Consider the following 14483-nt stretch of genomic DNA (forward strand, 5'->3'; position numbering starts at 1 on the left):
TTAGCAAAGGTGGAAAAAACGTGCGTCAGGTAACTTTTGAAGTGGGAAAAAACAAGTGAAAGATAGAAAGCCAGACACAGATATGTTGATGAAATTTAGGCAATGACTATATCCAATCCTAATCACCTCATCACACAATCAATACAAGCACCTAGCCAGCCTATAGGCTAATACTATCCTCCTAGAGATGGTCCATAGGCAACAGAAAGAATTCACCTATTAGCAACCTAACAGTTTGAGCATTTCATCAATTCATATCTCTAAGATATAGCCCTTATATATATATATATATATATATATATATTTAAACTAAGGCTATGCGATTAACGTCAGCTAAAGCATCCCCCATTTGATTTTGAATTCTTAACTTAGGGAGCGTTTGACCATCAAGTTTTTTCACCTTTTTTCGGAGTTGGAACTTCGAAAAACATGTTTGGCCAAGAAAGTCGCGAAAGTTTTGTTTTCACTTTGTTATTTTTTTCAAAACATTTCTAAAATTTCAAAAACAACAAAAATGTTTTCACCCTTTTCACTTCGAATTACTCACAAAAAATAAAAACACAACTAAATAATGGCCAAATATAACTCAATTTTCAAGTATCATTTTTCACTTTAATTTTTTTTTTTTCTATTTTCACAATGAAACATGGCCAAACACCTATTTAATCTTCCACTAGTCCTGGGTGGCCCGAGCAAACCTCAAGATATAAACATAATATGTAATTTATCAAATAGGTATAATTTGTTTCATATTTTCAACAATATTATTCAGATTAATCATATATAGACAATAAAATTTCAGAACTAATAAAGTTTTATATTTGACCGATGCTTATAAGCCTGGATTCAAATTAATATAAAAGATTAAATTGTAATTACTTTTTTATATTTTAGTTTTTTGTGACATTAAGTTATTGAAAAAGTAGTTCGAAATTTCCTGTAAACTCGTAAAACTTAGATCATTGTATAAATGCATTTGCAAGTTAAAGAAAAATTTATTTGTATTTTCAAATTGATATGTAATATAAAAGTTATTTTCATGGAAAATTTTGAGAATGTACCATCCAATAATTCAAATTGAACTTAATCATATGTTAGACTAATTTCATGAATAGGTGCACTCCTATGTGAATCAATATATATTTTGAGATTAATTTTTTCTATAAATTTATAAAAAAAATTAAATACTTGCAACACATATCTATTTACCACGTAATAACGAGAGGTGGGGGGGGGGGGGGGGGGGGGAGGGAGGGAGGCTAGAGATTAAATTTAAGTCTTGCAAAACATCTTTAAAATTTTCTTATTTATTAAATTATATGGAGACATTTGAAACTAAAGTACTAATTTTCCTACTCTCTACTCTTAAAAAAAAAAAGATAATTAAGTAATTGAAACACAATGAAAAACTCAACAGTAATTTTCATATTACGACACACTATCAAGTGCAAAGATTCATGTGGCAAGAAGGAAATGCTTATCTTTATCAATCACATGTCATTGTTTTAGAGATTAATAAATTCTCTAAAAAAATTAAAAAATAATTAAATTTCAGTATAAGAAATATGTAAAAAAAAGAACAAGTACTCTAATAGGAAACAAAAAGTAATTTACAAAAAATTATTATATATAATTCAATTATAGAGTTCAAATAAAAATAATCATTAAATAATGAATAAGGACAAAAATAATAATGTGTTGGAAAAAATAATAGACATATGTAGTAATTCCATTATATAGATATTTTTGTGACTCTTATATATAAGTATAAAGTTGGACATTACTGTCTTAAGAATTGTCACTCTCCCTTTCTTCGCAAAAAAAAGAAGGGAAAAGGACAATCTATAACACTTTTTAAAACAAATAGCCTAAGTTTGAAAACTTTTCAAAAAGTGGCCAGTCGGATATACTATTTTCGCTTTATAGCTATTTCCTAATTTGGATCATTTTGGCCTATGTAGTTCATATACAATCTATATACAATATTGATACATACATACAGTATTCAACTTGGGCAATTCGGCCCTTTTAAAAATATTTCAATTTTTTTTTGCCATAAATTTTTTAACTGATCAAATATTTTGCTTTTTTTTTTTTGTTATTTAGAAATAATAATTAAATTATATAAAAACGATATAATTGTTAAATAGATATGTATCTATATAAGATATATGTATAGAAATTGCATAGTTCTATCATATATGTATATGTATAAAATATATAGAAAATGTATGAAAATTATATAATTATCGTATAAAACGTGTAAAAAAAAAAAAGTACAGTTATTGTATAAATTGTGTATCAAAACTGTATAATTTTCGTACAAAATATTTACATGTATAAGATATGTATAGAAACTGTACAGAAGATGTGTAGAAATGGTATAGAACAAGCCAGTAAATTGAAATGGTTAGAAAGTGAAATTTAAATTCCATGGCCCTTTTCATGAAAATAGTTTAATTTAAAGTTTTGTTTCTGTCCTTTCACAGAAAAAACCCTCCTCCAATCAATTTTTAGCTCCATCACTTAACTGCGAATGATTTTGCAGTTAAGAGATCACTAAACTTGTGATTGAGTAGATACAGCACAAAAGAGCATCTGCAAGAATTTTTGGCTAGGAGCAGCGTGTGGCCACAGTGAATTGAAAACGACAAAGACATTAGGTAATATGTGTAATTGCATAAACCGCGTTACTTGATACTTATATTGATGGGAAATAGTAGATATCTAATGAAATAATTTGATGGGGTGTAGTAGATGAGGTACTAGATATCTAACAAAATGATTGAAATATATCGAAGTTGATTTGAATACTACGTTATTAAAAAGAACAAAAGAATGATTTACTAATTGCGTTGATGCGAGATATAAACTTAAAACGTTAAATATTTATCGCCTTCTTTCTCGTTTCTTACAACAAAGCCCTTAAATTTTACCATAACAAGTTGGTCATCACATGTAGAGGCCGTTTATCATGTCGTCCTAAAGGGGATTACTGTTCATCATTATAACTTATTCTTGACAATTGAGTGGTGCAATTTGGGGGTGTTAATGGTGATCGCAATCAAACAATGCAAGTTAATAAATGAGCGAGTCATTAAGTTACTCAGATTAAAATGAGTTGGGTTGAATGGACTAACAAGCAAGTCATAACTCAACCCATCCAATTCTTACAAAGTTTTAATTTCTTGATTTGTGTTCTGACTTCAGCGGGTTGGCGACTTACACACGCAATCGGTGTATACACCAAGTCAGCACATTCATGTCATATGTTTGAATTTAGAGGTCATATTACTTAACAATGATTAATTAATATATACTTTGCTTTATTTAATTACTTAACTACAATAAAAATACATTAATTTGATGTATATATCAAGTGCGTGTAAATTTTTATCGTCATATTTTTATGTAGTTTTCAATATACAGCATCTTAAAGGGGTTCATGACGTAAGAAGGAATTGTTGTCAAAAGGACAGGAGAGCCCTTCTCTGCAATAAAACTAAAAAGTAAACCTAACTTAACTAAGAATTTTTCTTATGTGAACAAAGTATATTTTTACACTCAGTATAATTTAACATGTTATAGTTATTTTATTTTGCACCTATCTAATTTTTGTAATTATCTTTAAAGCGACCAGAATATAATTGAAACTTTTTTAATACCACTAGTATAAAAATGTTATAAGCATGTGTTATTAATACAATCAAGCTTTCTTTATAACAATATTATTGTTTGGCTATTTTTGATTGATAACAAAATATTATCAAATTAATAAAATGTTATTATAAAGAATGACCGGAAGAATTTATATCTATATCTATATCTATAATCTATATCTATATCTATAATATATTAAAAGTGTGAATACCCTTAGAAAAGTGATTTGAACTTTTTGCTCTTCATTAAAACACTTTACAATAGACAAAATCTTCTTTTCACTTTTTTTCTTCAATTATTATTTAATTATATAGATAATTTTGAATCTTAGAAGGATTTTAAAATATGGTAATGGATTAGGACTTTAAAATATGGTAAGTTTCTTTTCTTAAATTAGGACTAGGTTTAATTTTCAACATGTTTTTATATTAATATATATTGTCCCGTCCCACGCTTGTATTTTGTGTTTTCTTCAGCCATTGTAATTGTCATCCGCTAGGTTAATATGTTATTCTCTCTCTCTTTTTTGAGTTGCTTTTCCTTTTCTATTGGTTGTCGTGACTTACTATTTTTTCTTTAGCTTAGAGAGTGATTTTAAGTTTTACACACCATGCATTATTACATTTGTTTGTTCGTGAATTTTGATTTCTAGGTTTGATATTCTCGCATCTTCGAATCTAACAATGTAATTATTTTTCTCATATATATAAGTGCTTACGATAAAATATCTGTTTTAAACTTTTTGTACTTTATTAAAAAACCTCGTGATAGATAAAATCGTTTAATTTTAAATAATAAAAAATTACAAATGCGACGCACGTAGAGCTAAACTAGTATATCTATATATGTTAATGTGAAAAAGAGCGTGCTCCTTTTTCACATGATAAGATCTGAGAATGCAGCTGTATAGCTAGTAACAGAAAAGAACAATCTTTATTTACCAATCCAAGTCAATGAAGTTAGAAAAAAAAAACTCCACGAGCATTTGTTTTTGGGCCTGACCCACCAGCCTTTTTCTGCCTCCACTTTACAATAAAGTTAAAGCAAGAAATAAAAAAATTAAAAGAAGGGATCAATAAGAGGGAAAAACAAAATACAATAACAAAGCTTATCAACCCCACAAGTAAGAAATACTACAACTAACTATTACTCCGTCGGTTTAAATTTATTTGATCTACTTTTTTTGTTTAATCTGATTAATAAAGAATGACTCTTTCATTTTAGTAATTCTTTAAATCGAATTTTTCACATGATATTTATTTAATATTATAAAAATTAAATGTTTATTATAAGATCATAATATTTGAAAATTTTTATTATTTTGATAAAATTTGTGTCAAGTTAAAACAGCCAATTAATTTGAAACGGGAGGGAGTAGAAAGTAATGTTGCTCACTTGACAATGATATATAATACAAAGCCTTGAAAGCCCTTCAAGAAAGTTTCCTTTTTTTCCACAAAAAAAAAAAGAAGAAAAAAAATAGACAACTAGTGAGAGGGATACAAACAGAGAAGAAGAAAAGAATATCTTTTTTGGTGACGTTATTTGAAGAAGAAATTAAAGTTGTGTTGATGATTTGCTGATAGAAGAACTAATAATCATCGTTTATGAGTTTGTAGCAAATGATGGCTGGAAACCCTACTAATTGGTGGAGTATGATCATGAATAATGGAAACATGCAACATCCACAATTATCTCATGATGATCATCCACATATCTCTTCTTCTACTACTTCTAATTCTTCACATTTTTATGGAGCTCATAATCCAAATCAAGATTTTCCTCGTTCATTGAGCCAACTACTTGTGTAAATACACATCTTTAATTACTCTCTCTTTTCTTTCTAGTGTTTACTTAGCTTGGTTTAATTCTTATTTCCCTTTGTTAAGTTTTCTTAAGGCTCAAGGATTCGTCGGGAAAATCGAGGATTTTAAGTTTATAGGTTAGAATTAAAAATTTATGGGTAACTGTTGTGTTTCAAAATTACTGAGTTCTCTATTCCCATGCTAGCTCACCACCTGCGAAAAATCGATGACTTTCCCCTTTAATTTGGTCTAGCTAGTTCTCATGATTTGATTTCTACAAGTCTTCTTGCCACGAGCAGATACAGAGACGGATACAGGATCTAGATTAATTCGTAGGTTCAAAATTAGTGTGATTTTATCAAAGCTACATATTTTTGATGTTCTTTTTTACATTTATATAGTTCGAGCTTAAAGTAATAAGCTTAGCTGAACACATAAAATTCACTCTAAAGCGACTTTCAGTAATAATAAGAGTTCTTCTTCTTCTTCTTCTTTTTTTTTTTTTTTTTGGTTTTCGTATTACTGGGTGAAACTTTTTTCATTTTAATTGACCCTCTTTCAAATGACAGGAGTGGATTTTCTGGTGATGAAGAAAAGTTTGGTATAAGTCCTTTTCATGAGGCTGGTAATTCAGAAGACCACAGTTTAAATTCCGTCCATCCAACATCATCATCATCAGTAGCTACTAATTTTAGGGTTCCTGTTGCTGATGTAAAGCCAGAATTGGGCCAATTGTACGATTATCATCGTCATCATCATCATCACCACCATGTCCATAATGAATTTCAAACATCGTCACTACAAGAAAAATTAGAATTAGCTACAGATCATTTTACCAGACCTCTAGCATCTAATTGGTCTCAACAAGACTTGCCATCACCAGCTAGCTCTTGTATTACAACAGGTTTAAGTCATAACCTTTTGAATTTCTCAAATAGCAAAGGGGAACACAAGCATCAACATCCAGACCATAATTCAACTGAGGTAAGAATTTTTTAATTAAATTAAATTAAATTAAAGTAAAGGTAGAAGGTAAAAAGTACTAGTTGATTTCTCCATCCCATCTACTATTAGCTAGCATTTATATAAGTCAATGGATTCATCATTAAAATTTCAAAAAAGGTGAAAGTGATTTATAAATAAATGCCAAAACATGTTCATGATTAGCATTAGGAATTTAATCAATACGAAAAGTAGAGATGTTAGTGAATTCACTCTGAAAATTTCCAATTCTTTCTTTCTTTGACTTTATTGACTTCTTTTATGTATCCATTAAAAGTGTAACAGCACAAGCAGTGGTGGGATAAGTAAGAAGGCTAGGGTTCAGCATTCTTCAGCTCAACCATCTCTAAAGGCAATTATCATCCCTTCCTAATTATATTTGTAATCTTTAATTTCACTGAAAAATATGTACTCTAGCAAATTAAAGTCCTTAATTAACAGAATTTTGTTTTGTTAATTTGGAAGCAGGTAAGGAAGGAGAAGCTAGGAGATAGAATAACATCACTCCACCAACTCGTTTCTCCATTTGGAAAGGTAAAGTGACTAGCTAGCTAGGTTTAATTAACTTTTTGCACATAGAATGTGCAACTTTTTTTTCACACCATCAGCTAATTAAGTTGATCACGTCTATAGATTAATCTAGTATATTTGTTGACAATTAACTTCATAATTTTCTACTTCCCCCCATTTCAAAACGAATGGCCTATTTTAACTTGGTATGAAGTTTAAAAAAAATAAAGAAACTTTTGAATCTTGTGGTATCAAATTAAAGTTATGTCCTACGTACCAAAATGTCTTTTAATCTTGTGATTTTAAAAATATCGAGTGAAAAGTTGAAATTAAAGTATTGCTAAAAAAGAGAGAGTCATTCTTTTTAAATTAAACGGACTAAAAAGAAGAATATATCATTTTTTTTGAAACAGAAACAATATATATAAGTTAAAATATACCAATAGATTCATCATGATGGAATTGATTGAGACACTGCCCAAACCCTACCGGCAGTAGGTGCGGGCAGACGAGCAGTGTAGACAAGGCCCGAAAATGAATTCACAGTCGTATGACTGACCGAAAATTACTAGCTACGTGTAAACTATTTACAATGGGGTCAATATTATTACATGTAAGTTGAATCTTGTGCTGCGTAAAAATTTAGGCTTATTCCCATGCTGGTGGCAGTACTGATCACTGAAAAGAACAAAACCAGGAATAAACAAAGAATTAGATTGACAAACTACAATATAATTACTGGTCAACATATTGTGGAAATTACAAAGTAAAACATTTTAGATTCCCTTTTATTTGCTTTAGTGATCTTACCCATCAAGCCCTGTCTAAAGTTTTTCAAAACACAAAAAGAAAAGTAAAAAAAGTGAGAGAGAAAAAAGAAAGAATATAGATGAGCTTTAATTTGTGTTAGTGAGTGAGACAGACATGTCATGTTTCTCTTTTGCAGACTGATACAGCCTCCGTCCTGTCAGAAGCTATTGGCTACATCAGATTCCTTCAAGCACAAATTCAGGTCTCTTTTTTATCACCTTTTTTTTTTCATCATAACCAAAAGCATGATATAATGTGCCTTTCAAACTTCAACGATACCAATTTAACTTATATACATCAGCATATACAGTACTGTAAATATTCATTGATTTTGACATGTTGTCATGGCCGGATCCACCTTAGGTGAAGGCTCACAAGTATTATGTAGTCTAATATAGAGATTATCTCTAGCAACTTATGAGTATGTATTTAATTTTACAGGCTTTACTCAATTAGAAAGAAAATTTACATACTTTTCGTTAAATTCTTGACTCCACCAATTCGTCAAATTATTTGTCAGATTACTATATTATGGACGGTCCTATAATAATAGATTAATTAGTTACTTATAAATAATAGCGTGAAAAATCTTTTATACTATGACTATATATTTAAGCTATATTCATTGATAATACACATAAATTTTTATCAATTTAGTTTGCCCTGTAAAGTGCTAAAAATGCTAATTTCAATGGACGTTTCTGTTAGAAGACCGTTAGAAATATGGAATTTTCGACGGATTTACGTTTGCAAAGAGCCAATTCATGTCATCTGAAATATATTCACGTTTTCTCGATAGCATGAACTCCATATTAGTAATTACAACATATATTTTATATTTGGGTAAACACAACATATTTTGAGTTTAAGTTTTGTGCACCGTCAGTGCACAAAATATTTTACACTATCAGTTAACTTGACCTGCTATTGCAGGTTATCCAATTATTTATACAAAAATTTAAAAAGAAAAAATTAGTTAAATTGCAATAACAAGTCAAGTTTACCCAGGGGTGGCTCAAGCATATTCATGGCCTAAGGCGAAAATCAAACGGAGGCCTTAAAATTTTGTAAAAAAATAACTTTCTTTTAATGAACTCTATTTTCAAAATTATAGAATCGATTTTTTCTAATTATTTTTTTTAAGTAATAACATAATCAATGCATTTAATATTTCCTAAAACATAGTACACTAGATATATGAACTTCTTCTAATAACTTTTTTTTATATAGAAAAATTATTTTTTTATGAATAATATTTATTTTTTTTTTAAAAAAATATTTATATTATTATAAAGGATGAGGCCCTCAAATTTGGGGGCCTAAGGCTGCCGCCTATTTTCTTACAAGGTAGAGCCGCTCCTGAGTTTATCTGATAGTTTAGAATATTTTGTACACTAACAGTGCACAGAACGTAAATTCATTTTTTATTAGGTAATTTCTCAACACTTATCGTAGAAAGTTGCTCGATACTTGATATTACTTACCTTACCAAATACTCATTTTTTTTACAGGGCATATAAGTTAAAAATTATCCCTAGTTCAGTAGTCTCTATTTGTACTAAATTCTTTATGTATTTTTTTTTTTTCTGTGGTGCACCAATTTATGCAGGCATTAAGCTCTCCATACTTGGGCAATGCATCAGGAAGCATGGGTCACATTCCCCAACAATCAGTAAATGTAAGCATTTTTCTTTTCACATTTTCCAATGCACGACCAAGATTCCTTAAGTCTCTCATTTATACACGTGCAACTGACTAATCATATGTGATTAATTCGTTAATTATGAAGATTATCTTCTTTTTTTTAAAACTTGAATTCAATTAGAAAATTAGTTTTTTACTGCCCAAACAGCTTGGTATACCATGCCTGCTTTATTGGATCTCTCACCAGTACAAGCAAAGGCTAGCTATGGGAGACTTTACATTTAATTTGTAAAGCAACAGTTATAAAAATTTTCTGTTCATAAGAAGTGACCTAAAGGTGAAATGAACTTCTCAACAACAATAGGACTTCTTTAAATATATATATGATTTTGTTAAAAAGAAACTCCCATTACCCATTTTACGTTACCTAGTTTGACCGAACACAAAGTTGAGGAATGTAGAGAATACGTTTAGTTTCTGTGGTCTTAAATTAAAAGTTAATATACAAAAATAAGCGCTAGATACTGATTTGAATTCTAATTCCTTTTCATCTAGTTTTTGGATGGTAATTTTCTGAAAAGGAGGTCAGCATATAAACAGGTATGGTATAATTTTATTTAATGCATGCATGCGCCTTTTCTAGTATTGCAATTAGCACCGATCGAAAGTGTAATACACTTTATACTATCAGTGTAATTTAACTTGTTATAGCAGGTTACTTATCATATGTTCTCTGTTACTAATCAATACTATCAAATTGAATTTCCTCTAATTATCTTTTAATCTAAGTGACCTGATTTTGCAAAAAAAAAATTTGTAGGATTCTCAGCACAAACCAACTGATTTAAGGAGTAGAGGGTTGTGTTTGGTTCCTATTTCTTGCATGGCAAATGTAGGAAGCGACACTGGCGCTGATTACTGGGCTCCAGCTCTCGGCGGGGGATTTTGATGTTACAAGCATTTATTCTGATCGATTTTAAGTTATATACACTGACAGTGTAAAAAAGTTGGGACGAAAACGAACTGATGATAAGACGATTGGAGCCTCTGTGTCCTCATGGAATGAATGATATAACATCACAAACAGTCATTCTCAGTATGAAAGTCAGAGCTGACTGCTTGTGATGCTATTTTGCATTTGAAATCTGGTGAAGGATAAAAAGTGGTATTGTACATTGTACAATATGGTCCTATTTTCTTGATTTTCATGAATAATCATACTACCCTACATGGTAGTTCATAAGTGTTGTATATGTAACTTGGAAATCCATTGGTACAATCAACATATCGTTTAGGAAATTTTATCTTTCTTGCTCATCGTTAAACCCATCATTAACCGTAATTTTTTTCTTGGCATAACACATAAATATAATGTGCCCTTTAACTTGATATCAATTGGTATTTACTCCCTCCAATTTAGGTGTGCACAAGTAAATACTTAATCTGTATTTACGCATAACAACTTCAACTCAAGTTCATGTGTAAAACCAAGAACACCTATGAAGTTGCTTAACACTTTCAACACAAGATTATTAAGAATAATCTTTCCAAGAAGTATGTTAATTTTCAGAAATAAGATGAAACAAAATTTTTGAGGCCAAGTCCCCAGACTTCACGGAGTGTCCTTAAGAAATAATTCCCCTCACTATACCCGAGGTTATGGAATCTTCCTCCTAGGATAAAATGACCTTAAATTCAACAATAGCGGTACTTCAAATTGTTGGATTCTTCGAACTCACTCAACAACTAATGATCACAACGAGTTTTTGAAGATATGCAAAGTGTTTTTGCTGTCAAAAATCATGTTAATACTTGACGAATACGTCAGGTATTTATAGCCTTTATGTGTCCTTTCAGAAAGGATGCATTAGTTCAGTAAAAAGGCACTTATTCAATACAGCCACGTCACCAGCGCCCAGTCTGTGCTGGACCTGTGCTTGATCTGACAGTGTGCCTTTTACCTCGAAGGGTCGCATCCCTTCGAGATGCATTGCGTATGCGTTTGCATGGCATCCGAAATGCGCTTGCACTTGGAGAAAAATAATTCTATCAGATTTTTGAATTAAAATTTCACTTGGAAAACAAGTTTCAAATAAAATTCGTCTAAACAAACAGATCTCATTAATTGATCCTTTTCCAAACTCAAAGCCGAGCAACAACATGAGTCACATCCTTGTTCTTGCCTCACTTGTGAAATAAGTATTTCTTATTATAAACACTTAAAAGTTTCCTTCTCCCACAAATATGGAAGAATTAGTAAACTTTTCATTAAAAGAGTACACTTTTCCATTTTAATCTCTCTTTCCCTCCACTATTTCCCTCCATTTTCCATTCACTTATACACCTTGAATCCAACAATACATTGCATAATTGATAATATGGATGGGAAAAATTAGTATATATTTACCAGAATGACAATCTGATGAGAGAAGGGGCGTGGCTGGTGCGTTCACTGGTTAAATGACATTTTTGTCAATTACATGACCTGTGTTGGTAGAAAACAACACGCTAAATGCTAATTGCAACACAACTAATGCAGCAAAAGATTAAATCAGAAACCACCATGCTCTTATTAATACAAAAATTAGTGCTGGTTTCATTTCCACTACTACGTTAGAATTTAGAAATCTCATATGCGTATTCTATCTCAAATTGCAATGGATTTTTATAACCGTAATGTCCGGGCTAATTTAATTGCACCTCGACCAATTCTAGGGGCAATGGATGAACAAAGTCGATTCCTAATATTTACATTTTTTACCTCGATCACAATCATGAATCAAGTCCCATTCTAGAATTTCTACATCTATATATATATATGTACACTCACGCTTATTTAATTTGTTGGTTCCACTTCCACCTTTGGTTACGGGTTGAATGTTAGCAATTCAAATCGAATGACGAATGTCAAATTTGGATTAGATCAATGCACAGGATCGAAAAATCTAATTAAAATGAACTAGTTAAATTCTTCTACACGCTATATTTATTATTGTATTATTTGTTATTGTTACTATTCTTTTCTTCATTGTTTCATTCTTCACAACTGAAGCAATCTTTCTATCTTCATAAGGTATTACTCAATAAGATTGCATACACATTGACCTGCACAGAGCTAGCACACTTGTGGGATTACGATGTGGACTTTCAAACCACACACTAATTGGCACGAAATTAACAGTAAATAATTTCCTTTTACTAATTTATACTATGGGGATTGTGGGGGCGGCGGAATTAAGGATCTATCCTCGACCATGAACTTTCTGATTGCCTAGGTCATTCCACTTTCTTTTCCACTAGCAAAAGGTAAACAATTTTAAAATGAAGAATTAAACTATACTATAGTTTCTCTGTATCCAATAATTTTTATTTGAAATTTCAATAAAATACATATATGACACGATGAGAGGAAACTATTTTAAACTCTTAATTTTATCTTTTTATAAAAGTTGACAATAATTAAGATTCGTGCTGGGCTATATGTACTTGATCAGTGTGTTAATGGCAATGTTAGAAAGTCAAGAAGCAATTATGCATACATTATTAAATGCCAATATTGTCTTGGGACATTCACAAAGTGAAATGTGCATAAAAGATTTGAGGCTTTGACAATATTATTTAAGATGATTAACAAACAACGAAAAGAAGAAAAAAAAAATTGTATGCGAGTAAAGATGGTCCAATACAATCATCAATTCATGATCAAGCCAAAACATATAATTTTTTGAAAAAGATAGTAGCATTATGTTGTCTACTTGTGCTTTTTTAAAAGGTTAACGATATATTTGAATTCGTTTTCAAAGACAGATGATAGTGACAGTTTGGAATGGCCAGTAGCTCCTGCAATACCGGGGCGAATTCATGATTTGAAATTTAAAGATTCATGCATCGATCTCAAGTTAATATATAATAATAACAATTAAATCACCGTTAAATATTTATAAGTATTTAATAAATTTCTTAATAATATATATTACTGTATATATAGTATATGATTTAACAAAAAATTCTTGATTCATGTGAATGTACATATAATTACATTGTGAATCTGATGCCCGGGTTGTTGTGGCCAATCTCAATTTTCCTTAGCAAAGTTATAAGTTTGTGTCTATACCTGTCCCTGTCCATCCCCCAATCTTTTATAACTTGTAAGTGGCTAGGCGGCCTAACGTCTTGCTAATCAGCCAACCACTTTTTAGTTCACAATGAATGAAACGTTGTCCTTATGTACAACAAGAGCAATGGTGGAGCCAAGATCAATGAAGAGTTCAAAACATGAAGAAATAAACACTTGAAGAAGGTTCGACATACATAAAAAGTAATTTAACTCATGTATAAACAATATAATGTTCCCCCAAAATGGATTTGCATGAACCCCTCGACCCTACCTGACTCCGCCCCAGTTAGGTTTTAATATTGATGCTGAAAATGGTCGTTACCATGTTGAGAAATAGGCCAGCAAAGTAACTCCAAATTATTGTTAATTCGTTCAAAGTTCCATCAATGTAAGTTTTTTGTGGGAGTGATTTATTATACGCTTTTTTTTCTTATATGTCTACACATATATACACACATCGACAGGTTTTCGGTGACAAGACGTAGAGGCCGGAAATATTAGAAGTGAAAATCCTGACATAAGTAACGAATAATTCTATGAAAAACATGATACCTTTTGTTAGCAGGGGCGGAGCCAGCCTTCTGTTCGGGGGTTCGGCCGAAGCCCCTTCGACGGAAAAATATACTATTTATACATGATTAAAATTATTTTTTATGTGGTTATAGTAGATATTGAACTTCCTTCGACTAAGTTTTCTTTGAATATGAAACCCCCTTCGTTGAAATCCTGGCTCTGCCTCTGTTTGTTAGCTAGCGAAAAGTTTTCTATATTCAGTCAATTTATGCGTAGCAAATTAGTCCCTAAGAAACTTGAGAAAGAAAAAAAAACCTCAAACGTTATAACAATGGATAGGATTGAACCTTAACTCGTACTCGATGGATGAGATCATGATACAATATTATTGCTCATGTTTAATTTGTCATTCAAATATAATT

The 14483-nt window shown here is 30.7% G+C and overlaps 1 protein-coding gene across 2 annotated transcripts; it reads left to right on the forward strand.

The window, feature by feature from the left end:
* The first annotated feature begins 4976 nt into the window (after positions 1-4976).
* On the forward strand, positions 4977-10730 carry LOC107876118 (transcription factor bHLH68). 2 transcript variants are annotated; one of them, XM_016723125.2, is made up of 8 exons: positions 4985-5467; positions 6035-6449; positions 6745-6819; positions 6936-7001; positions 7924-7989; positions 9397-9465; positions 9987-10031; positions 10252-10730. In XM_016723125.2, the coding sequence occupies exons 1-8, from the start codon at positions 5283-5285 to the stop codon at positions 10378-10380; spliced, it is 1050 nt and encodes a 349-aa protein (XP_016578611.1). In that variant the 5' UTR covers positions 4985-5282; the 3' UTR covers positions 10381-10730. The 2 variants fall into 2 exon arrangements, with proteins under 2 accessions (XP_016578612.1, XP_016578611.1); XM_016723126.2 differs by lacking the exon at positions 9987-10031 and having other exon boundaries at positions 4977-5467.
* Positions 10731-14483: the final 3753 nt, after the last annotated feature.

Source organism: Capsicum annuum, chromosome 6 (genome assembly GCF_002878395.1).
Source record: "Capsicum annuum cultivar UCD-10X-F1 chromosome 6, UCD10Xv1.1, whole genome shotgun sequence".
Classification (NCBI taxonomy): domain Eukaryota; kingdom Viridiplantae; phylum Streptophyta; class Magnoliopsida; order Solanales; family Solanaceae; genus Capsicum; species Capsicum annuum.